This window comes from Mesitornis unicolor, unplaced genomic scaffold, assembly GCF_000695765.1.
Source record: "Mesitornis unicolor isolate BGI_N332 unplaced genomic scaffold, ASM69576v1 scaffold259, whole genome shotgun sequence".
Classification (NCBI taxonomy): Eukaryota; Metazoa; Chordata; class Aves; order Mesitornithiformes; family Mesitornithidae; genus Mesitornis; species Mesitornis unicolor.
The window spans coordinates 1-22,729 of NW_010205178.1; the positions used below are offsets into that span (position 1 = coordinate 1).

The following is a 22,729-nucleotide window of genomic DNA, read 5'->3' on the forward strand; positions in this document are numbered from 1 at the left end:
GCCATCCAGCCAGTTTTAGTTAGGTTAGGTTAGTCTTACTGCTGTTAGCAACCGAAATAGTTTTTAAACCTCTTGCTTTCCAACCCAAGCACAGCAGTTCTTTTCATTCAACATCTAGAAATATCTCCTTGTTATGCTCTTATTTTTGGATTTTATCTTTTTGTTGGTCCACGAACCATTTTTCTTTTTCCCACATTTTCTAATGAGTTCTGGCATTGCAAAGCTGTTTGTAAATCACACAAGTGTTTGTTTTACTGGAAACATCTGCTTTAACACATTTGTCTTGATAAAAACATTTTATTTCTTTTTTAAACAAAGGTATTAAGCTGCAATGTAAATTGGGCACATCTGTTTATGAGTCACTGCAATAGCACTGCCTCCAATGCACCAGATCACACGGATCTCCAGGGGCCTGATCCAGCAGAAATTGGAGACTTACAGCTTGCTCTGCTCCCTTTTCCGGCACTACTTTTCTGAGAGCATTGCTGCCTGATTTAATAAATTAAGGCCACTAAATAAGAAAGACCTATTTAGCGTCTGCTAACAGCCTTAAGGATCTGGTCTGCTCCAGCAGACACTTAAGTATCAGCAAGATACTTCAGACAGTGCCCCACTCCACGTGAACCCCAGGACCTAGGTCAGTGGAATTATTTGTGCGTGGGGGATACTCCAGGCTGTACCCAACCTCCCTCTGCCCAGGGTGCCTTACCACTTCTGCTGCCTTCAGCTGCTCAGTGCTGCCATTAAAAACATTTAGAGAAGCAAACTAGAGGAAAACCATCAGCTGAGACTCCAAGATCAAAACCTGACCCACCAGCTGGTATTTGTTCACTGGAAATACAAGGGCCAGCTAACCGGGGACCCAGGAGAAAATATTCAGCTTCATTTTCTGGAGCAGCTGGAGAGCATCACCTGATTCTTCTGGGGTAAATAAAGCAAATGGAAGGAGGGAAGGGAGCATCAAAAAGAGCAAGGAGATGCCTGGAGAGAGCAGATTCAGGACCTCTATCCCCACAAGAGCTGCAAAATCCAAATTGTCCTGGACACACACACATACCACCCCACCAGAGCAAAGCTTCCTGACTGCCATAGCCAGGCAGGAACATCCCACTAGAGCCCAGGAGAACACAGTGCATGCAAAGCCTTTGCTCCCTGCACCGTGGCTCCCCTGGCACAGCTGGCTCATCCAGGACCAATGCCTGCCCTGAAAGCACCAGGCTACCACTGTGACCTTCCCATGCCTGAGAGCTGCCACTGGTCCCGCATCTGGAAAAACTACTTCATTGGCAAAAGCAGGCTGGCTGCCTGGTGCTGGGCACACTGTGTAGAATCACAGATTGGTTTGGGTTGGAAAAGACCTTAAAGCTCACCCAGTCCAACCCCTGCCATGGGCAGGGACACCTCCCACCAGACCAGGCTGCTCAAAGCCCCATCCAACCTGGCCTTGAACACTTCCAGGGAGGGGGCATCCACAGCTTCTCTGGACAACCTATGCCAGTGTCTCACCACTCTCACAGTAAAGAATTTCTTCCTAATATGCAGTCTAAATCTGCCCTCCTCCAGTTTAAAACCATTCCCCCTCATTCTATCACTACCTGCCCTTGTAAAAAGACCCTCTCCAGTTTTCCTGTAGGACCCCTTCAGGTACTGGAAGGTCTCCCTGTAGCCTTTTGTTCTCCAGGCTGAACAACTCCAGCTCTCTCAATGTGTTCTCACATGAGAAGTGCTCCAGCCCTGAGATCATCTTTGTGTGCCTCCTCAGGACCTTGAGTCTCTTTTAGTCTTTGCAACAGCAGAAATACAGCTACAAGTGCCAGGAAGGGAAATTGAAGGCAACCGCGCATCAGATGCTCCCTTCCAACAGACATCAGAGCACAGGTTGGGAAGTTTGCTCTTAGAGGGAAGGGGAGAGGAGAGCGTTTCGGGCATAAATGCATTCTTTCACATTCTCTGCGCTTGCCTTAGCAGATTATTTATGTGGACAAGGGAAGATTATGTGGGCAAGATTTATGTTTTCTGTGTTGACTTCAGGGAGCATACAACTTATTTTTTTATTTACTTTTTTGGAATCATCTACACAGAACCCAAACAGGACGAGCGAAGCACCAAAGCTGCAGAGCAGCCAGCAGAGAGTTATCAAGGAGGCAGAGGATATTACTCAGACTCTGATTATAACCACCGGCTCCCACCTGTCAACTGCAGTCTGCCTAATACAAAAAAGCCCAAAAACAGGCTGCAGCAGATGTCTGCTTCCCCATGCAGGAAGTGTCTCCAGTATCCATGGGACACAAGGAACTCTAAAAGAGCTTTGTGGCCAACAACTTTGCAGAGACTCAAGACACTGAATTAAAAAGAGGAAGGAGATGAGGGGAGGGGGGGTAGAGAAAGAAAGAAAAAGAATGTGTATCACATTGCTGTTGTAATGTACAGTTTAGAAATCCTGCTGAGACTCCTGTGCTGGACTATGATGGTGACAGATGCCTTGGCACTCTGTTCAGCTCCCGATCCCACTGCAGCCAGCACTGCCTGCCTTGCATATGTCCCAGCACATCATGGCATACAACCAGCAAGGGAGCAGCCAGCCAAGGGATGCAGCAGTGTCCTGGGCAGGCAGGAGTGCACAGGGTCCTTCAGCATCCAGCAAAGAGTCAGCCCCAAGGCAGCATTTCGGGCACCGGCTCCCAGCTGCTCAGAGATGAGATACACAGAAAGGGCCCCTGGGAGGAAGGAAGATGTGGGAAAGGAAAGGTGCTGCTGGGTTTGCACTCAAGACCCACACTGTGCGCAGACCCAGCCATCCCATCCCAGGTTCTGCAGGAAGCAAAGAGTGTATGAAAAGCAGGAACAGGCAACAAGATGTTGTCAAGAGCCCCAAATACCATTGAAGACATTTTCTGAAGCAACAGAAGCTGGTCATAACGCCAAATTTCCATTGCCACAGAAGAGGGGGAATGTGCTACTGCTCTAAAGCAGAACAAAGGCAAAAATGGGTCCAAATTTTCTGTTGTTTAAAAAAAAGGAAAGTTAACATACTACTCCAACAAAGTCCAGCCAATTCACTTGGATTTCATTTTTTTCCTGTGGTATAATTAAAAACGTAACCTCAAACAGACTTTTAGACAAGAAGCCACTCAGGAGTGCAAGCTGATAGCATTACCTTGTGGTATGTGCAAGCATGCTGTTGCTGCATTTCCCCACTGCAGGAGCAGAGAAAGATGTTTTAATTTATTTCCAGAATAAAAAAATCCCAACCAAAACCTCAGCTGGAATTCCAGTTCCGGCAGAGAGACACATTTTCCAACACAAAGTCTTCCCATCAAAAAGTTTCCAACTTGCCCTACAAGCAACATGAGGGGAGGTTAAATTTTGGTGTCAAGCCACTTTTGCCTCAAGTGAGATACATCACAGACCTAGAAAAGCTGGCAAGGCCAGCAAATTTCAGAAGCACTTGGCTGCCTGAAATTTGTTGATATGGAAGGAAGCTGTCTGGGCTACCCTTGGAGGCAAGAAAGCCCCGGGGCCAGGGATGGATAGCAAAGGCAATCACCACTGGGGAAGGAGGACATCTCTCCTCCAGTTCACAGCTCATCCATCCCAGCCACGTGAGTGGTCGGGGATCTGCTGGAGGTGGCCCTGGGAATCAGGGGAACCAGTTCTCAGACCGTCACACCTGGTTCAGTTCATGTTACTCCTGGTGTCTGCTGGGGCGGATGTGCGCCCGCAGGTCACAGCTAACGCACACCAGTAGAAGAGAGCTTTGTCCTGACGGATGATGAATCCCCCATTTCTGGAGTGCACAGAGCAGCATTGACTCAGTAACCAATCGTGTCCTGGTAATACACCAGCTGATGAGTGATTTGCAGCCCAGACCCAAATGCACACTACTTTCACTTGGAAAACAAGTAGTGCGGAGAAGAGGGTAAGGAATGCGAATTAAGAACGAGTCCTGAGAGATTTCCCTGGAGAAACATCCCTTTCCCTCTTTCCAATATCTTTTTGTCAAAGACTACAAAGACAGGCCGCTTTCTGGGCAGGTCTTCCACTGGAGACCATCAACTACCAGTGCCAGGATCCAGAATCAGGCTCGTGCACAAGTTCAGCATTGTCTTTCCATTTATTTAATTTTGAGAGCCTCAACTCAGGCAATGCCTTTTCTTCCACCCAGGTGACAACCCATGACTTTCCAGGGAGCAACACTGTTTGGAAAGATCCAGACATCTTCCAGATACTTAACAATCACAACTTCGTTCTGTCAGACTTGATTAGTTCATATATACATACATGTATGTTTATTGAAAGGTGTAAAAACTAGTTTTCAAGAATGCGATGCTCCCGTCTGCAGCAAGTAAGAACCTGTTGGATCCCAAGTAAGGAGATGGCTGCCATGCAGGCTTTCACTCAATCACATCTAAGTAAACACCAGCTCCCCAGAGCCTCCTGTTGCTGCCATAATGTGACGTTGCAACTGGCACTGCTAGGTTATTACCACAATATTCTGTGTAAAAACAAACAAGTTCTAATTTGAAGAGAGGAACTGAGAGGTCAGAATTTTTAAGGCAGTCTGGAGAATTTCAGCATTTCTCCTCTTCCCCGTAGGGCTCAAGAGTGCTCTGAAAGTTGTACCTAAAAGTTTTCCAGTAAGTGTTGGCCTCCATGATCCACCTGAAATATTGTCTGTTCTCTTGGACACCTCCCTTAGTGCAAGATGATGGACAGCAATGCAGCAGCCACAGCTGAGAGTCCAGGACCCTCTCCTAGACCCTTTCAATGGGACAGGGCCACCTTGGCCTAATGGTAATTGTGTCCCCAGTTATTCGTATAGTTGTATTTCCCCAAGGCGCTTTCTGGGCAGACACGTCAAGCTCATCCAAAGCCAAGCTGTATTTAATAGTCCCTGATGGACCTCAGTTCTGTGAATTTGTCTTCTTGTGACTTTGACCCCATGTAACCTCTGGGTGTTCCTACTGCATGACGTTCCTCCTTTCAATCCTTGCTGTTTCCTGTAGCCAAATCCCCAGCATCCCGGCGGTGTGTGCCAAAGGATCCCAGTCTTGCTGACTCCAGTCATGCATTTAGCTGGTGGCTTTGGTTTCTGAGTACCACTGAGCAGTAGCTCAGCTATAGTGTTGTTTCATGTCTGCTCCCCTTTGGTGGTGCCAAGGTGGTCAGAGGCACATGAAGTATAAGCAGATACGACAAACTGCAGTGCGATCCCAAGGATCACGAGCTAATATGGGCACTCAGCATCCACCCATCTTCACTCTGCATCAGAGCTAAAGACACCTCAGTGAGGTACACTGATCCAGCAGTACACAAGCATGGGATGTCAGCTGCACTGGGCTGTCTTGCACTGCAGAGAGGTGGAAATGCTCCCAGGAGAGAAGGCAGCCCTTCTTCACTCAGGGGGCATTTTCCTCCATTTTCTGAGACAAGAAGCCACAGCAGCCACGGGACAAGTGAGGAAAGGCCCAATCCCGCACCCAAAGGACATCCCTGTGATTGCAGCTGAGTACCAGTATACCAAAATGGAGAAACATGAACTTGATGGATGGACCACTCACTGGGTAAGGAATTATCTGGATGGTCACACTCAGAGAGTTGCGGTCAAGGGTGCAATGTCCAAATGGAGACCAGTGATGAGTGGTGTTCCCCAGGGATCAGTACTGGGACCGGTACTGTTCAACATCTTTGTCAGCAACGTGGACAGTGGGATCGAGTGCACCCTCAGTGAGTCTGTGGATGACACCAAGCTGGGTGGTGCTGTTGACACGCTGGAAGGCAGGGATGTCATCCAGAGGGACCTGGACAGGCTGGAGAGGTGGGCCCATGCCAACCTCATCAAGTTCAACAAGGCCAAGTGCAAGGTCCTGTACTTGGGTAGGGGCAATCCTAAGCACAAATACAGGCTGGGCAGAGAATGGCTCGAGAGCAGCCCTGAGGAGAAGGACTTGAGGGTGTTGGTGTATGAAAAATTCAACATGAGCCAGCAATACGTGCTTGCAGCCCAGAAGGCCAACCGCATCCTGGGCTGCATCAAAAGCAGCGTGGCCAGCAGGGCGAGGGAGGTGAATCTGTCTCTCTGTTCTGCTCTGGTGAGGCCCTACCTTGAGCACTGTGTCCAGTTCTGGAGACCCCAACACAAGAAGGACATTGAGCTGTTGGAGAGAGTCCAGAGGAGGCCACAAAGATGATCAGAGGGCTGGAGCACCTCCCCTATGGGGGCAGGCTGAGAGTTGGGGTGGTTCAGCCTGGAGAAGAGAAGGCTCCAGGGAGACCTTATTGCAGCCTTCCAGTTCCTGAAGGGGTCCTACAGGAAAGCTGGGGAGGGACTTTTTACAAGGGCAGGTAGTGATAGAACAAAGGGGAAGGGCTTTAAACTGGAAGAGGGCAGATTTAGACTAGATATTAGGAAGAAATTCTTCACTATGAGGGTGGTGAGGCACTGGCACAGGTTGCCCAGGGAAGCTGTGGATGCCCCCTCTCTGGAAGTGTTCAAGGCCAGGTTGGAAGGGGCTTTGAGCAGCCTGGTCTGGTGGGAGGTGTCCCTGACCATGGCAGGGGGTTGGACTGGGTGAGCTTTAAGGTCTTTTCCAACCTAAACCAGTCTGTGATTCTATGACTGCTCAGCACACACATCAGCCAGCATGGCTGGGACACGCTATGGGTCCAAAGCCCTCTCCTGCAACCCCGAGCAGGGCTGCACCCTATAGCCTCAGTTACTACATCCCTGTAATCGCTCTTATCAACTTACCTGCAGTAAGGCATTAGTAAAATCCAAGCCACTCATGAAAGGGGCACCCTCTCCTATGCAAAAAGTCAATCAACACGTTATCAGGCTCGCAGACAAACCTCTCTTTGTATGACAAACTGCCCTGACTATCAGCGTAAGGTTATCTTGTTGGTCCATTAGCAAGTAGCACCTGATCTCCTTCTGTCTGAAATATTCCTTTATTGTCGTCCCTTAAAAAGAATCCAGTTAAGCTATTTTGTCTCTCCACGACAAAACACAGCACAGAAGGAAAAGGAAGTTTGTTTCTGAGTCAGGAATTGTGTTTCCCAGCCTTGCAAGAATTCGCATGTTTTCAGCCACAGAAAAACAGATTCATCATCCTTTAAAGATAAATATGACTATCACTATTGCAACTGGGCAGATTTTTGCGTACTTGAAATAGTTTTGATGCGTTCAGTCATGTAAAATGCTGCACTCAGTAACAATTTAAAGATATGTCAGCTCCCAAGTTACGCTGTTGAAAAGTATCTCCTCAGACGATGATCTTAGATGTCTTTTCCAACCTTAATGATTCTATGATAATACAAACTGTTACTCAAACTTGCAACCCGAATAGAGGGTAAACCTTTTGCCAGCAGACTGGCATTATAAACATCTGGCAAGCGATCATAGATTCACAAAGACTTCTGTACATTTGCACAGTGTAAGAGCAGAAGCATCATCTCATCTGACCTTCAGTGTGTCTCCAACCCTTCAGCCTCACCCCGTCACCTTCTGCTGAGCTCAAGAACCAGCCTTATCTGTGCTGATCTGGGCTCCCCAAAGAAGTATTTGGGCCAAAATCTGCTGACATTGGGAATGTGATGCACGTGATTTATGGACATGAGGATATCAGGAGTTTACATGCCCTCCACTGATCCTGCTTTAAAAAACCCAGTACATCATTCTTTGCTTTGGGTCAGAATGGACCAAGGCACTGGAAGTCAGCTCCTAAAAATACCAGATACAGGTTGCTCAGACAGACTTAGATCTGCAGCTTGTAAGCACAACCGTGAAGAAGTTTAAAAAAAAAAAATTGAAGAAAAATTTGAACCACAAAATAAAAGCACAGGGTTAATATATCCAGTAGATTTACTTGCTGATTTCACAGATGTTTTTGCAAATATGTCAATTTTCTCAAAGTGCAAACTTGCTCTAATAGATGAATTTCTAGTCCTTCAGTTGTGGACTTACTGTTTCTATGAAGGAACTCACAGCACAGAAGTAACAAGAACCCTTCAAAATTTATTCATTATGTACAATGTGAGGCCTGGAAGAGTCACAGCAGCACAAACAGCCAGCTGAAGGATGCTATAAATGAGCTCATCGCTGAACGGCACCAATAATTTTCCCAGTCTGTCAATTAAAAAAAATCATTTTTGCTGACGTCAAAAGTGAATTAATGAACTCGCCACTCAATCAGAGCTTCAGCCAACTGCTACATGTGACTCCTTCTCCATCTTCTAGCTTGTATTTGAACAGCGACAAAGAATTCTTGACTTCCAACCAAATCTTCATTAAAGGGAGACATTTCAACAGAAACACTTTAAATAGGAAAGCAATAATCAAGCTATTGCACTGCTTTAGTTGGTACAATTCCAGCTCTTCCATCAGGATAATCTAGCTGATGTTTGGCTGTGTCCTTTTTTCACCCTGGGACAGGCATGTCTTGTAAAACACTATGTTTCTGCTATCCTTACTTCAGTCAAGCATTTAACAGCACCCTCTTTGGAAAAAAAAGTTTTAAAAAGTTGCTACAAAAATTATAGTTAAAAGTCCTAAAGCTTTTAGCAGAACAGAAGAAAACAGTGAAAGGATGCTGTGTCAAACCGACACGGCTCACGCTGCCATGAAAGCCGAGGACAGGGAACCTCCGCTGAAGGCTGAGCAGAGCCATGTACAACAAATATTGATATGGTAGGCATGAGATTTTTCAGTGGGCCAAGCCAAGCCTGCAGGCTGTACAGCAGGAAGGCACAACAGCCACATGGCCCTGTGCCATCAGCAAAATCCATGCAGATGGGGACATTTTCCACCTGCGGAAGGAGTATTTTAAAAGTCAGTCAGGTATTTGAAAATGTCTTTTTTAGCAGACAGATGAACATCCCGAGATGCAGCACTAAATGGAGCAGAGCGTATCAGCAGATATTGGCCACTCAGATACGGGCACCCCAAAGGCATTTGCAGAGAGGCAATCACCATGATGGTGGGAAGATGTGGTCTTGTAAATATTTTAACTACTGCTGGCCTGTCTTCCAGCACACATGGAGTGAGCCCTGGCAGACGTCTGAACACTCTCAGGTAGGGAACATCCCCTTTTCCAGCATTAATATCTACTTCTAACCTTTCCCACAGGAATGGGTGGCAGAAACCAGGAGGGCTAACCCCAAAACGACCCTGCCTGGCCCTCACATGCTGCCAGGCACAGACACTGCCTTGGCAGGGAAACCCACCGGTACCCCTTTAGTGCCCAAATGAACGGCCTTCTGCACCCCAGGAAAAACTAATTCAAATGTCATCGCAGCAGCAGCATCTCCTGTTCCCTGCCACAGCTGGGAGATGCAAGAAGCTCAATTCACACCACCTCCAGGACCAAACCTGGAACAAAATGGGTTGATGAGAGGAAGGTTACCAAATGCTGAGCTGTAGGAATGACACGTCAGCACCAACACTTCTAAAATGTGCAATGGCTTACTGTGACATTTGCAAATGTTTAAATACAGAATAGGATGGAAGCTGCAACTCAGGGGCGTTCAGAGCAGCTTCCAAAAACACGGTGTGAGGTAGAAAACAGCAGGGTCCCAGCCACAGGAACACGGCAGTCCCTTCTCTCTGGGAAGGTGGCTGCAGGAGACACCACCTACTCTGCAATGGGACTGTATTTCCCTTTGGAAGCAACACCTTCGCAACACATATAAAGGGGTTACCAAAAAATGGCTTTTCCACCTGGATGAGACCATGCTCAGCCAGCCCAGAGGCAACGTTTAAGCCTGCAATTTGATGAGAGCACTTGAAAAAACTCTGCCAAGAGGCTAAACCAGCCGCAGAGCAAGCCAGAAGCTATTAAAGAGTTACAGATCTGAGTAAATCAAGGGACACACTGTGCTGATCTTGACTATCATCCAGTGCCTGGGTATGCCATGGATTGCTGGAAACCTGCGCAGCAGCTCAGCCTATGCGGCCAGGCTGTCAGCACCCGGAGCAGCAAAGAGGCTGCAGGGTGCAGGAAAACTCAGGGCTTCCCTAGGGGCTCAAACAAAAAACTCCCCCTTAGAAACAACCAAGGAAGAGCAGAAAGGCAAAACTAACTGCAGGTTATGCAGTAGGAACAGCCAGGCAGGGGAGCTCTTTTACACACGCAAACTTGCAGAGCCATCTCTATATATCTTTATTGCAAACATCTATCCTTACATATCTCATGGGATGAGGCCAACTTCCCTTCCCAGGACAAACTATTTCTACTTAATTCTGCCAAATCGATCTGTTCCCAAGACAACTTTTGTTACCGCCTAACACAGATATTTTGGAAGAGCAAATCTTCCCCTTGTCCTCCCACTGTCCCATTCCCCGGGTGATTCTCTGGCCACTAAATGGGATTTTTTTCCTCCTGCCAAAGCTTGTAAGATGCACAGGGGACAGCATCCCCGCACAGATGAGCTGAACCATATCACCTTTGCAAACCCCCCAAAAAGCCTGCACCTCCTCTCCCCCAGCGACTGCTAAAGCCACCCGCCCAACATGGGAGCCTCTCCAGCACCCATGTTTTATTTTCAGGCTTCCTGGCAAGGAGCTGGTCGGTTATAAGTGGCATCTCGCCTGAGCACGCCGGAGGTGAGCTAATTAGGGGGTGGCTGTCTGGAGCAGCAGCGAAGCGCCAGCCCCTCCAGGCTCTGCTTGCCTTGGGTGCCCAGTGCAGGATGAGCAATCCCAGCAGGGTGTGAGCAGATGCTTGTGTCGCACAGCCTGGAAGACATTTGCATTGACTCGTAATTTGGGGGAAAATACTATAATTTATTCGCAGGCATGATTTGCCATTGGTGTAGCATAAATCCATGTGTGTGTAAGTACACAGCTCTATTTTTAGAGCTGCACAGCCAGGGTGCCAGCTCCACGGTTACTCCATTGACAAACAGGATGAGCTCTTCTCTGAGCTGGGAGGTTTTGAGTCCTCCCCCTTACTGTAAACATTATCTGCCTTCAAAATCCTTAATGTGTTGCAGATGTGACCAACAATAAAAGACCTATCATAAAAAAAAAAAAAGCCTGCCATCTCCGTGTTTCCCACTGGGGCAACATAATAATGAATTTATTAGCTTATAGTGCTCACCAACATATGTTTGTAGTCACTCACAAACTTTTGACTTGACAGTTTACAAGTATGTTTAAATCATTAAAGTTTAAGTTGACTGTCCGGTTATTACAGGCTCATTATAAATAGGAAACAAAGGTTACATTTTATACAACAGGTGATAAATCAAAACTAGTCTGTAGTTGAGACTGACTTTTTTTTTCTTTTGCTCTATTTTTTGTCCAAGTTTTCAAGACCTTCTGAGGGGACGTCTCGGTGGGGCCAGTACCGAGCAGGCAGTTGCAGTTCACCGGCAGGACCAGTGGCACACACATCAGCGAGCAGAAGGAATTCCCACTGCATCCACGAGATGCAAAGACCTCAGAGGTGCCAAACTCTGCCAACATTTTCACTTAACCCCCAGCCAGCCCAGCCTGAGGCACCCGGCTCTCCTCCTCCCCCAGGCATCGCGGAGGGAGTTGCCACCACGGGGCCAAGAAAATTTCCTCCTAGGCTGAACAAAGTGTCTAAGAACAGGAAAGCAAATGCACCAAGCTGGGTTCCCCAGCTGCAAACCTCTGAGAGCTGGGCACTCAAACACGCCCAAAGGGGGATTTTGGGTTTGACTACTGCACTACCACACACATCACCCCCGGTCATTCGGCTCTGTTCTTGCCTTCACACTGCAGAGCATCCCGCAGAGGATAAAACCAGAGGCGGTAACTCAACCCCAGCCACTCCCAGTCCTTTCTGCCTCTATTACAGGGTAACCACCTTGGGAAGGAGAGAGATAAAGCCACACCAAATGTACAAGTTCATTTTGTAAACTATTTCCAGATTTCAAAGCCTGGCATCATTTCAAATCGGCATGCTAACCTAAAATTTAGAATCTGTGGAACGAGGGAGGAAAATGTGGAATGGTTTCTAGTCCCTTTTATTTCACGCTATGTACATGTGATATGATATGATGGAAAAAATTAATTGAAAAATACCCTTTCAAAATAAAAAGAAACATCATTCTCAAAAATGTTGAAAGTGAGTATTTCCACACCATCAGCAAATTTTCCTGGGCTTGTATCCAACATAAAATTTGAACAGAGTCACAGTTTATGTTCAATACCAACCAAATAGGATTCTATCACTGTCAGATCAGCTTTGCCTTTCTGCTCTAAAGCAAAGCTCTACAAAAGAGCATTACGGCAAGCGAGGAAGCATCAGAAAGTCTCCCTGGCCACCGTGATGGCACAGATCATGTCCTCCAAGGCCAGGTGGTGTCCAAAAGCTGTGCTGGACAAACTTCATACTCTCAGCAACTTGAAAGACTTAACCTGCGAGCAACACGATGCTCCTAACCCACTGTTGCTTTAAAGTTAATATTTACACATTCTGTAGTGAAGGCAGCTGCAAACACCCTGCAGCAGAGTAGCCCAGGGAGGACAAGTCCTCTTGCCCTATTGCATGTTTACGTATCACAGTGACAAGAGAGGTCTAAATTGCTAGGAGGCCAGGTTATCAGGGAAATCAATACAGTGATTAAACTGGCCTAGAGAGGTAGAAAAAGGCAGAAAGGATTATGTGGACAAGGCTTAGGTCGTCACCAATGATATGGTGAAGGCTATAAGAGGAAATTAGAAACACATTAAAAATAGCATAAAGTTGTGACACAAAGATCACGGAAAATGAAACACGTATCTCTGCTCTCAACTCAGGATGATGCCGATCACCCGTATTTCCTTAACGGACACTTTGATATTTAGTTCTTGGATGAAATAAAGTACATTTCATCCTTCTCTGAATTCTATATTTCTCTTTCAGACCTTGATTGGAAGACTTAAAAAGCCCTTTCTTTCCCTTATCCAGTATTTCAATATATGTATTGTATATATTTTACATAATGTGTCAATAATCTTTGATATGAAACTGGCATTTAATATTTCAGCTCTCACTTCATTAAGGATATTTTAATTATCCCAGACCAATGGAAGGGAATTTATAAACATCTGTGCTTCGTTTAAGAGCCCAAATTTGCCTCTTAAACTTCAAAGCTATAAAGTTGATTTTATCCAGGTTCAGTTGTCTGGTCTCTCCAAGAGCACCAGGCAGCACTTGAACCAGCAGTAATTGGGCCAAGCCTCCAGTCTGCAGACCCAGGTCCAGTGGACACCACTCATCCACGACGGACGCAGCCCCAAACAGCCTGGTCTTGCTCACACAGGCTGCTGCTGCTGAGCTGCAGGAGCCAGGAGTAGGATGACAGGGGACAGTGAGCTGAGAAGAAGGCACATGCCAATGGTATTTGCGACTACCCAAGTCACAACCAGCCCTTTGCTCTCTCCTTCCACCGGGTGACCAGTGACTATGTTATTAATAACATAACCTCGGAGCTGTACGAGTGCATCGTGGCCATTTTCAAAGCGACCAAAGGCACAACTCATACTAGCAAGCAATGCAGTCTTAGGCTCCTGAGTACCTAAATTACTTCTGAAAAATGAGCTTTAGTTATTTAGTTATAAAAAATTACCACAGGTCTCTCAACCCTAGATCAGAAATAACCATCATTTGCTGCAGTCGAGTGATCCTCATCAACTTTCTGATGCCTCTCAGAAAGCAGAATAAGCTCACCTCTAAACTTATGAATGTGGGCAGCAGTGGGAAGAAGAGAAGAGGGCGGCTCTGGTACCTACAGCAAGATTGCAAACTGTCTCAAACCCTCTCCTGTGGGTTGCCCTCAACACACCCCTGCAAAACTAACCTGGAAAAGCAGTGGCATTGCTTCTCCAGCTGCTGTCCCTGCTGACACCCAGGGCAGCCAGCAGCTCCACACACCATCACCAAGACCCACAACCCCAGAGGGACAGCCTCTGTGGGACCACCTCCCTCATCACCTGCTAAGAACCGTAGCTGGTTCCTAACTCGCAGCTCTCCACCTCCAGAGCCTCCGTCGCAGTCATCTTCATCGTCGCAGTCCCCGCTCTCCCCCTCCTCCTCCAGGGTCTTTCCTGCAGCTTTTCGGTGGGATAAAGCCATCCCTTTGAGCAGCTGAAAGAGATGAGGTGCCACAGTCATTCAACAGCTTCCCTCCACCCTCCTTACCTCTTCATCGCGTGCTCACAGGGGGATTTGGTGGCAAAAGGGGACAGGGCTCAGTGGAGCCAGGACAGTGAGACAGGACCCCAGTGCGCACCTGATGGCAAAGCACTGAAGAGGTCAGGTTCGTCGATACAAAAGGCTGCATGCAAAACCTCATTGGAAGAAACATAAGGAGAAGTGAAAACCACACTGAGTAACTCTGACCTTTGGCTTCTGCCCGGTGAGCATGCCGTGAGCTAGAGCACATCTACCAGCCCTGCAAGACCCCAATGCCACCCAAGCTCCGGTGTCGGCTACAAAACACATGTCCAGAGTTAGGTCAGACAGGGCAAAAACCAGCAGCAATAGGGAACTCTGTTCAGGGATTCTCACTGCTCTCAGGGACTATCTCCCATCTGAGAAATAATATGTGTGAAAGGAAATGGCAGACCTCTCAGGTCCAAAAATAACTAAAAAATCTCATTGCTCCCTCTTGAAGTGCAGAAGAGGCTAGTGGAAGTTTTTGAGATAGCCAAGCAACACAATTCAAGGTCTTTAAAGGACATGTTAAAGCCAAATCCTAAATAACAGTGACAGGTTGCACATCCTTGAGAAGGGGATTCGAATACCTCCACTGAGCACAGGGTCAGAGCTGCCTTCCAAACACAGGTGGGAGCTCCTCACCCTACCCCTTTGCAGCACATACAGGGATTAGACACATTTTAAGCTATCGGCTTCCTTTTCCCGCTGACTTTTCTGATTTTGCTGTTGCTGAAAGCAGCCAGCTATTTCATCATAAACCCAGATCCACTTTGAAAAACCGTGAGTCAGCTGGTTAATATACACTGAAAATGTCTATCACTACCACTCTGCTGTTAAAAGCTTTCTCAAATTTAATCTCAGCACTTAAAAAAAAATAATGAGAAGGATAAGTAACAGAGAATATATTGCAAAATGGGAACTTTCCGCATACTTCAGGGTTTAGTTATTTCCATCTATTGCAGCAATATGCGTGCCTTTCAAAGCATTTTTTAATATCTGGAATCTAGGTTATATTTTTAAACTATTAAGCTAGCCTTAGAAAACAGTTTCTAAAATATTTAGCTGCTGAAGTTTATACAGCCTCGGAGGAATGCTTTCGGCATCTGGCTCGTTCTGTCCACAGCAATGGCCGCATACCTTTGTGTTTATATTAGAGGAGCATAACGTAATGAAAAACAAATGGCTTAGACGTGAGACCCCTTTGGGTTCCCCGGCTGCACAAAACAAGGCGGCAAACCTCTCCTTGGCACGTGTGGAACTGCCCAGCGTGACAGCCGTGCCAGCTCCTGCAGCCATGGGGAGGATGCAAAACGCAGCTCATCTCCCCAAAACTTGGAGGATCTGTTTCTGTGGCCTTCAACAGGTTTCGGCTCAGAGCAGTTATGTTCACTCTTCTGGATTTATTTTTTTTTTTTTTAGATATTTAAAGGCCTTTCTCAGAATATGGTGTAACTACAAAAGAACAACAAGAAAACCAGCTGCAAACACAGCACTGGGGGTAGCAGGCAGAAGACCTCACACAGGAACCGAACACACTGACCACTCCAGCCTTTACACCATCACTTGTAATTCTCTCCTCCAAACCAGGCTTACAGCTAACAGCAGCCCTCAGCACAGAGTCTATCAGCTCAGGGTATAATGAGAGTCCCCCATGCACAGCAGCTAATTGCATCATGCACCAGTTTGGACCCAGTGCTAAAGAAACCAAGCCCATCGTGGCAGAAGGGGACGGCGATTGCTCAGTGGCAGGATGCTCACTCCACTCCTCTGCATCCAAGGCATGGAGCGAGTCAGCCACGACCCCACTGTGGGGCTCAATGGCACAACTGTCATTACTTACCCGAAACAGCAGAGGAACTTTGTGGTGGAGAAAATTAAGCTTTGGGATATTTTCAGATTTAATAAGCTCAACTGAGGGTGGGGGAAAAATCAGGATTTTTCAATTGTGTGTTTTCAAACATTAAAATTACTAAGCATTTATTGCATTATTACCTTTTTTGGCACATCATAAATGAGCAGCTTAATTTCTTCACCTTTGCAGTCAAAATAAAATGGGAAATTTCTGAGAAATACCATGCAGGCCCTGAACTGAGATGGGGTGAACGTGACATCCCTGCATCACGCTGCTCCTTCCTTTCCCAGGACGAAAGCTCCATCCTCGGCCATGTGCTCCCCAGCTGCTGAGAACCATGGGGAAGTTCAATCAGTCAAATTTTGCAGCTGACTCTGGGAGAAATGAAACCCACGACACAAAACCTATTGGCACCGTTAGCAGGAGACTGGCATGGAGTGGAAATCCCACTCTGCTCTGTTGGTGCATCCAGATCCGGGAACACTGTTGAGTGCCTCAGTTTAGGCCAGAGCAGGACTGTGGCTCACACAACCTCCACGATGGTCTGCACGCTTTACGAAATTATATTTGGTGGACAGAACATAGATTACCCATCCTTAAATAGTAAGTGGAGCTGACTGTACCCTAGCATTACAGTTTATTCATGTCCTGTGGTTTAAAGTCTACGGTAAGAGGCAGGAAAATACATAGTCTGGTGATCGCTAAAGTAGTATGTAACAGTGAAATAGCTTTAACTTAATCACAATTCATCCAGCTGTAAGAGTTTACAGTTGTATCTGCTCTTCTTTGCTAAACCATAATGGCAAAAATACACTATAATGTACTCGATGTAAACTAGAGCACTGATTGTGGGAGTCCGTGCGCGCACACACATCTCTGAGGTGTCTGCAGGGCATTCCTCTCTCATCTGCACAACCGCCATGGCAAGAAACATCCTCTGCTCCTGACTACAAGCTCCACCAGCTCAAATGTGCATCGATTTTAATTCCAATCACACCTTTTTTAAATCATAACCCTCCAGACGGGTAGGATTAAGGTTACCCCAGCATCGGCAGGAGGGACTGGGCAGCCCTGGCTGTTCTCCATGTACATCTTTGTTGCTTGGCTTGTCCTGTGTTCTCCCTACAGCTTAAAAACCAAGGCAGATGGGAACGGTGCAGTGAGCCTTTCTGCAAGGAAAGCTCCCCAGGGAATGCGAGCATGATTTACACAATTATTCATAACTGCACAGTGACCAGACAAAAACAGATGCAGCAACGTGGAGTAATGACTCAGCTCGATTCGGACAAGCCACCGTATGTCGAAATCTTTATAACTCCTCATTCTTTACAACCACTTTACTCAGAGCTCACCATCCCACCAGCCCACTGAGCCACCTGGTCTTGTTTTTCCAATTTTAACATAAACAGTGAGAGCTGCAACATACGTTTTATCATTAATTTCATGTCTCTGAAAAGAAATCGGCCTTGCATTCCTTGGACTGTAGTTTAATAGCTGTTTTCTCTTTTTGGAAACTATGCCAGCGGTATTGCAAATATCAATTTGAGCAATACCCAAAATTGTGCCCACAAATTCAGATAAAATATCGGCAGTGAGCTACAAGCACTGTGCTCCTTTAGGGCAGAAATCATCTGTTTCAACATACTTCAAAAATATGTAAAGTAAAGAGAACGGCCAAACAGATTATTAAGGGGAATAGAAGACTTTTAGAAAAACATTTCATTCCTTCATGAGTTTAGGGGAGAAGTCTGACTGATATTTGTAATCTTTTGGTGGACAGAGCTGTCATTTAATTTAGCTTGCATGACTGAAAGAATTTAATAAAAGTGTTCCATAGAGTTTTGCTGAAATTCTTCGCATGTTTTTAGTAAGCCTCTGGAATACGATCAAACCTAAAAAGCTGGAGAGGACGGAGACTGAACTTGCAGCTAAAATAATATTCAGAATTGTAATATATGCTTAATAATCAAGTATTCACATCCAGGAGAAAAAACGCCTTAGTGCAGAAGCTCCTCTGGATCCCCAGCCATGTCCAGGTGCTGCTTGGCAGCAAGAATGGAACCTGAGGACCTCAATCCAGCAGTGAAAGCCAGCCCCTGGCTCTGCTAGAAACCTCTCAAAACTCAACCAAACCCTCCAGCTCAGGACTGTCCACAAAACGTGGGATGTCCTCTTTTAGGAGCCCCAGAAAGAAAGAGTTTTGGAGGAGCAAAGTTGTTATTTCCCCTTGCATCTCACAAGTCATCTGCTCCAGCCACACACTTTCAGGTACCCGACACAGATGCCACCGTACTTCCCACACAATTCCCCAGATTCCTGGCAGGTCAGGCTTTTCTATTTTAAATTCCAGCCTGCTGAAAACGTTGGTTTCAGGGAAGAAAAACTAGATCTTATGGCCAATTCTGACCTTGAAATCTGCAATACTGAATAATTTATGGGTGGCTTTTAAATCAGGGCAGCATCATGGGAAACGTGCAGATTTTCACACGATACTGTTCCCTGTTAACAGCTCATTACAAAGTACAGAAGTATATTCCCATTATGAAATACAGCTGGGGTTGTTTTGCTTATGAAGGTCATTATCTGATCACAAGCGAGATCTGGGGAAAGGAATCCATTTAAAAAGGCTGAAGTTGTGGACTTCTTGAAAACTCATGTGTTTTGAATTTTGTGGCCTGACAATACACAAGCATGCAACACAAGAATCGATTTTCTCCACTTCCTCTGCTTATTAGCCCTGGAAATAGCATGGAAAAAATTACCTTTTATTAGCAAATACTTACTTTATTATTTGACCAACTCTCATCATGAGACTCACTGGTGCCCTCCACTCCACTTTCCTATTTCCCAGCTCAGTTTGGTTTATCCTTTCGGTGGACAGAGGCCTTGGTGGCACAGGAGCATGCCAGCAGAAACTCAATGCAACATCAACAGCATCATTTTCACTTCTTTCCAAGCTCTAGAGAGCTTTCCCCCTTTTGGGCGGCAACAAAATGCAACACATATTACAGAAAAATTCAATGTTCCCCGGCACTGAACACCAAATGCCATTTAAAAATAAGGATATTTAAAACTTTAAAAATATCTGTAGAAACCAGGATTTGTACTTTGTCTTGCAAAAGTGAGCACATGTGCATGTGTGCACAGGCGGGCATTGCTACCCTTCTGACCACAACATTGGTGCATGGACAGAAGAGCCCATTTTGGCAAGAGAACACACAAATTGTGGTTTCCTTATGGCGCTTCCAGTTGGATGCACCTTAGCAGCACAGACATGGCAGAGAAGAAACCTGTTCCTAATTGTACTCCTGTTCCAAGGTCAGCACAAGAAGAAGTGATCACTAATCAAATGTTAATAATGTGGAAGCAGGCTTTGGAGCCGGAAAAGTAATTTTCTGTGCTGGGAAAAATGACGAGTTGGGCACATCAGCTGTTTTATCAGCTGCTCTAAAATCAAATTCTGCACTTTGCCGTGTCTCCTGCTTCAAGACATCTCAGGTTTTGTACTGCTGAAGCCGTACTGAGCAGACCAATCCCCAGGCAGCATCTTCTGCTTGTCCTGGGCAGAGTGGGCAAGGGATCGCCCTGGGGTGCCCTCTCCATGACCTGCTCTTGGGTCACTCTTTCTTTGGGACTCCACACTAGCCCATGGCAACAGGTGCCAAAAAGGGTGAACCATAGCTCTGAGTTTGCACTGTGGCTCTTCAGCCACTGTTTTAGTCTTCTAGCACTCAAAACACCATCACCTGGAACAGGAAGAATCCCTACTGTGCATCACCCAGGATCTACCAGCACAGCAGGACTCCCTTTACAACCTTCACAGGCTGCAGAGGAGATACTCTGAGCTGCCAGTAAATCAGTTTTCCTGGTCACTCTCCTGATAGCATGAAGAAGCTGGTGACAGCAGTGAATTATTGGCCAAAGGGTGGCCCTACTTTATGGATCATCAGCTTAACTCCAGCTTTACCCTATGGGTAAAGGAAGACAGATAAAGACCCCAAAGTGCTGGCGGTAATTAAAATGAGTCCACACTGGACAGTAAATCTCTTTCTGCAGCAGAAGGGACTGCCAAGCCGTTATGATCTGCTCTGGTTTGGTGATGGCAAGCTGATGCCCAGGACGGACGCTCCCGCGGAGGTTAAGCCCTCACTGGCACCGTGGCAGGCAGAGGGACTGGCTCCTGTTTGCCCTCCCCCAGGCAGAGGAGGTGTCACTTCCCTGACCCAAACAAACGCCCATTCATCACAGGGCACATGCGAGAAAGAGATTACTTGGGCTTTACGATCAGCTCATTCACCTGATAGCCAGTTCCTTCCCCTTCCACCCCGCAGCTATTTATGGCTTGTTTTTGTGCAGTGGTAGGAAGGAACAGGACGGTGTGGGTGCCGAGCAGGGCTGCAGAGTCCAGCCCAGCCTGCTGGGGACCTGGGAACTTCCTGTCTGCTTCCGGCTCATCTCCTGAGCCAGAATTTGATGGCAGCACTGGAGAAATGCTGCTTTTCTCTTTGTGAGCTGCTACAGCTTCTCCTCCCATGCATTTCTGAGACCAAACTATCAGCAGTCCCTCAACACCCCTTAGTCCACACCGCCATCCTCCTCCATCAAACACAGATATCCCTCAAGCTCCAAAACCCAATTATTAACTCAGTCATTGAACACACTGTTGGACCAGGCAGTAGATGTCTTCAGCACCTGCCAGGATCAGACAGACTCTTACCAGCTACCATTTCTCTAGGAGTGATGTAGGAATGCAGCTATTTACTGCCAACACACCCTTCCAGCCCTTTTTCACTTTGCCTGGGCTGACCTGCATCGTTTCCTCAGTCTCAGTCTCAGCCACAGGACCCAAAACTGCTGCAGATTTGGTGCTACTTGTGCCAGAGCGCCTCCTGACAACATTTAATTTGGTGCACAACCAAGGAAATTGTTTGCGCTTACACCTGTACCTTGATAAATGGGAGCAGAAGACCAAGCTAATCCTATAGGTGGACCTTTAAACCTGCATCAGCGAAAGAGCTGGATTTTCAAGACCACTTGGACTTTCAGACTGCCTGGAAGAATGAAACAAGGAAAGAAAGTCACCAAGAGTGCTGTCTTCATCAGGTAGATAACCATCCATGTCTGTTGAAGGTGGAAAAGGCATTGCAAAGATGCTCTCTTCCTTGCTACCTGCAAAAGCTGTCTGCCTCAACCCCTTCCCACACTGTTTCTACACTGGCATCATATCCCTGCTCTCTCTTCCCCACAGAATTTCTCAGTCTCCTATCAGCAGCCCCAGCTGCATTCCCTTCTCCTTTCCACCCACTCTGCATCACTAGACAGGAGGAACTTGGACCAATTTATCCACCTGCCAAGCAGCCACCCCTCAGGGGGTTGGCAACTGACTGAAGGAGGGGTGTGAGAGCCTACATGGGCCAGCACCCATCACTGCTATTATCCATATTTTCCATATTTTTAAGTACTTGTGTTGGAGCAGAAACCCACTCTGCCATCCAAACACTGCTCAGGAAGGCCCAAAGTGCAAATCACCAGAAGATAAACTGTGATACAACAAGCAAAGCAGGAGCACAAGGAACACGAAGACAATACGGATAGAGGCGGAGCAATCAACCACCTCATCACCATCACATCCTTCAGGCATCTGAGCAGAGATGACCCAAAAGATGCAAGAGCATCTAGGAGGACATGTATGTTTCATACCACCTTAAGTCACCTGCTATAAAAGCCCCTCGTTTCCATAGAGGGGGCCCAGCATGCCCAAGGCAGGGTGTGCAGCAGCGAGCAGATCCCCGCAGCTCCCTCGCTGCCCACTGCCCAGCTCTGCCCAGCCCATGTTGGAGCAGCTGGGAGGTTTCCTCTTGGCTAAGACTCCAGCACACGTGACTGCTCCCCGCTGTCAGCGATGTCTGCCGGGGCTGCCTGTGAGACAAACATCTCCTGTTTGGCACCAGGTAGGACACAGTGAACCCAGAGCTGTGCTGGAAGGATTCCCCGCACCCCCCATTCTCCTTCTGCCACACAAATGAGAGGTCAAACTCTGTCTCAGATGCTTCCCTTTCCCCCTGAAAGCTCCCAGTGGAGAGGAAGTTCTCAAATAATGTATTTTTGTGCACAGTGTTGCCTTGTACTGAGGTTTTTGCCAGAACACCAGACCCTGTCCCCCTGGCCACACCCTGCTTCGCCTGGGAATCGCTCTTACTGCCTTTACTTCTGCATCTGCTTCACCCCAAGGCACTGGAAGCCCAGAAAGCAAATGCAAGCAGCTCTGCTAAACGTCCCCAGCTCCACAGAGCTGCCACAGGGGACTGAACAACTGCCTCATAAGGCAGTTACCTCCTGTCAGGCAAGACAGCCTCAGTGCAGGGCTAATTACTGAGCAGAGACTTGGGCAGGAGGAGGAGGACTCCACAGAAACCCTCCCCAAACCTGTTAGCTAGCAAGGAGCGAGCAGATGGTCTGCCCTCCCTGGGAAACTGCTGGCCTCCGCAATGTGGCAGATTGTGCTTAGCTGAGCCCTGGACATGCTTCTTGAGAGCTGGGGATGGAGGGGGGGAATGGGAGTAATGGCCTCCAGTGTCCCATGGCCACCTCTGCTGCCCAACAGCCGCCACTCCATCCAGCATGGAGAGCAGAGCCTGGGGTCCACAGGCAGGATGGGCTGGTGCTGCTGGGGAAGGTGCTCAGCTGAAGTGAGGAGCCTCGAGCCCCA

The 22,729-nt window shown here is 47.2% G+C and overlaps 1 protein-coding gene across 1 annotated transcript in view; it reads right to left on the reverse strand.

The window, feature by feature from the left end:
• Nucleotides 1–13,942: 13,942 nt before the first annotated feature.
• Nucleotides 13,943–22,729, reverse strand: part of GPC3 (glypican 3) — a gene marked incomplete at both ends in the record, with an annotated part of 58,797 nt that continues 50,010 nt past the window's right edge. Inside the window, one exon of the mRNA XM_010191309.1 lies at nucleotides 13,943–14,096. Coding sequence (XP_010189611.1) covers nucleotides 13,943–14,096 — 154 coding nt within the window. The remainder of the gene's footprint in view (nucleotides 14,097–22,729) is intronic.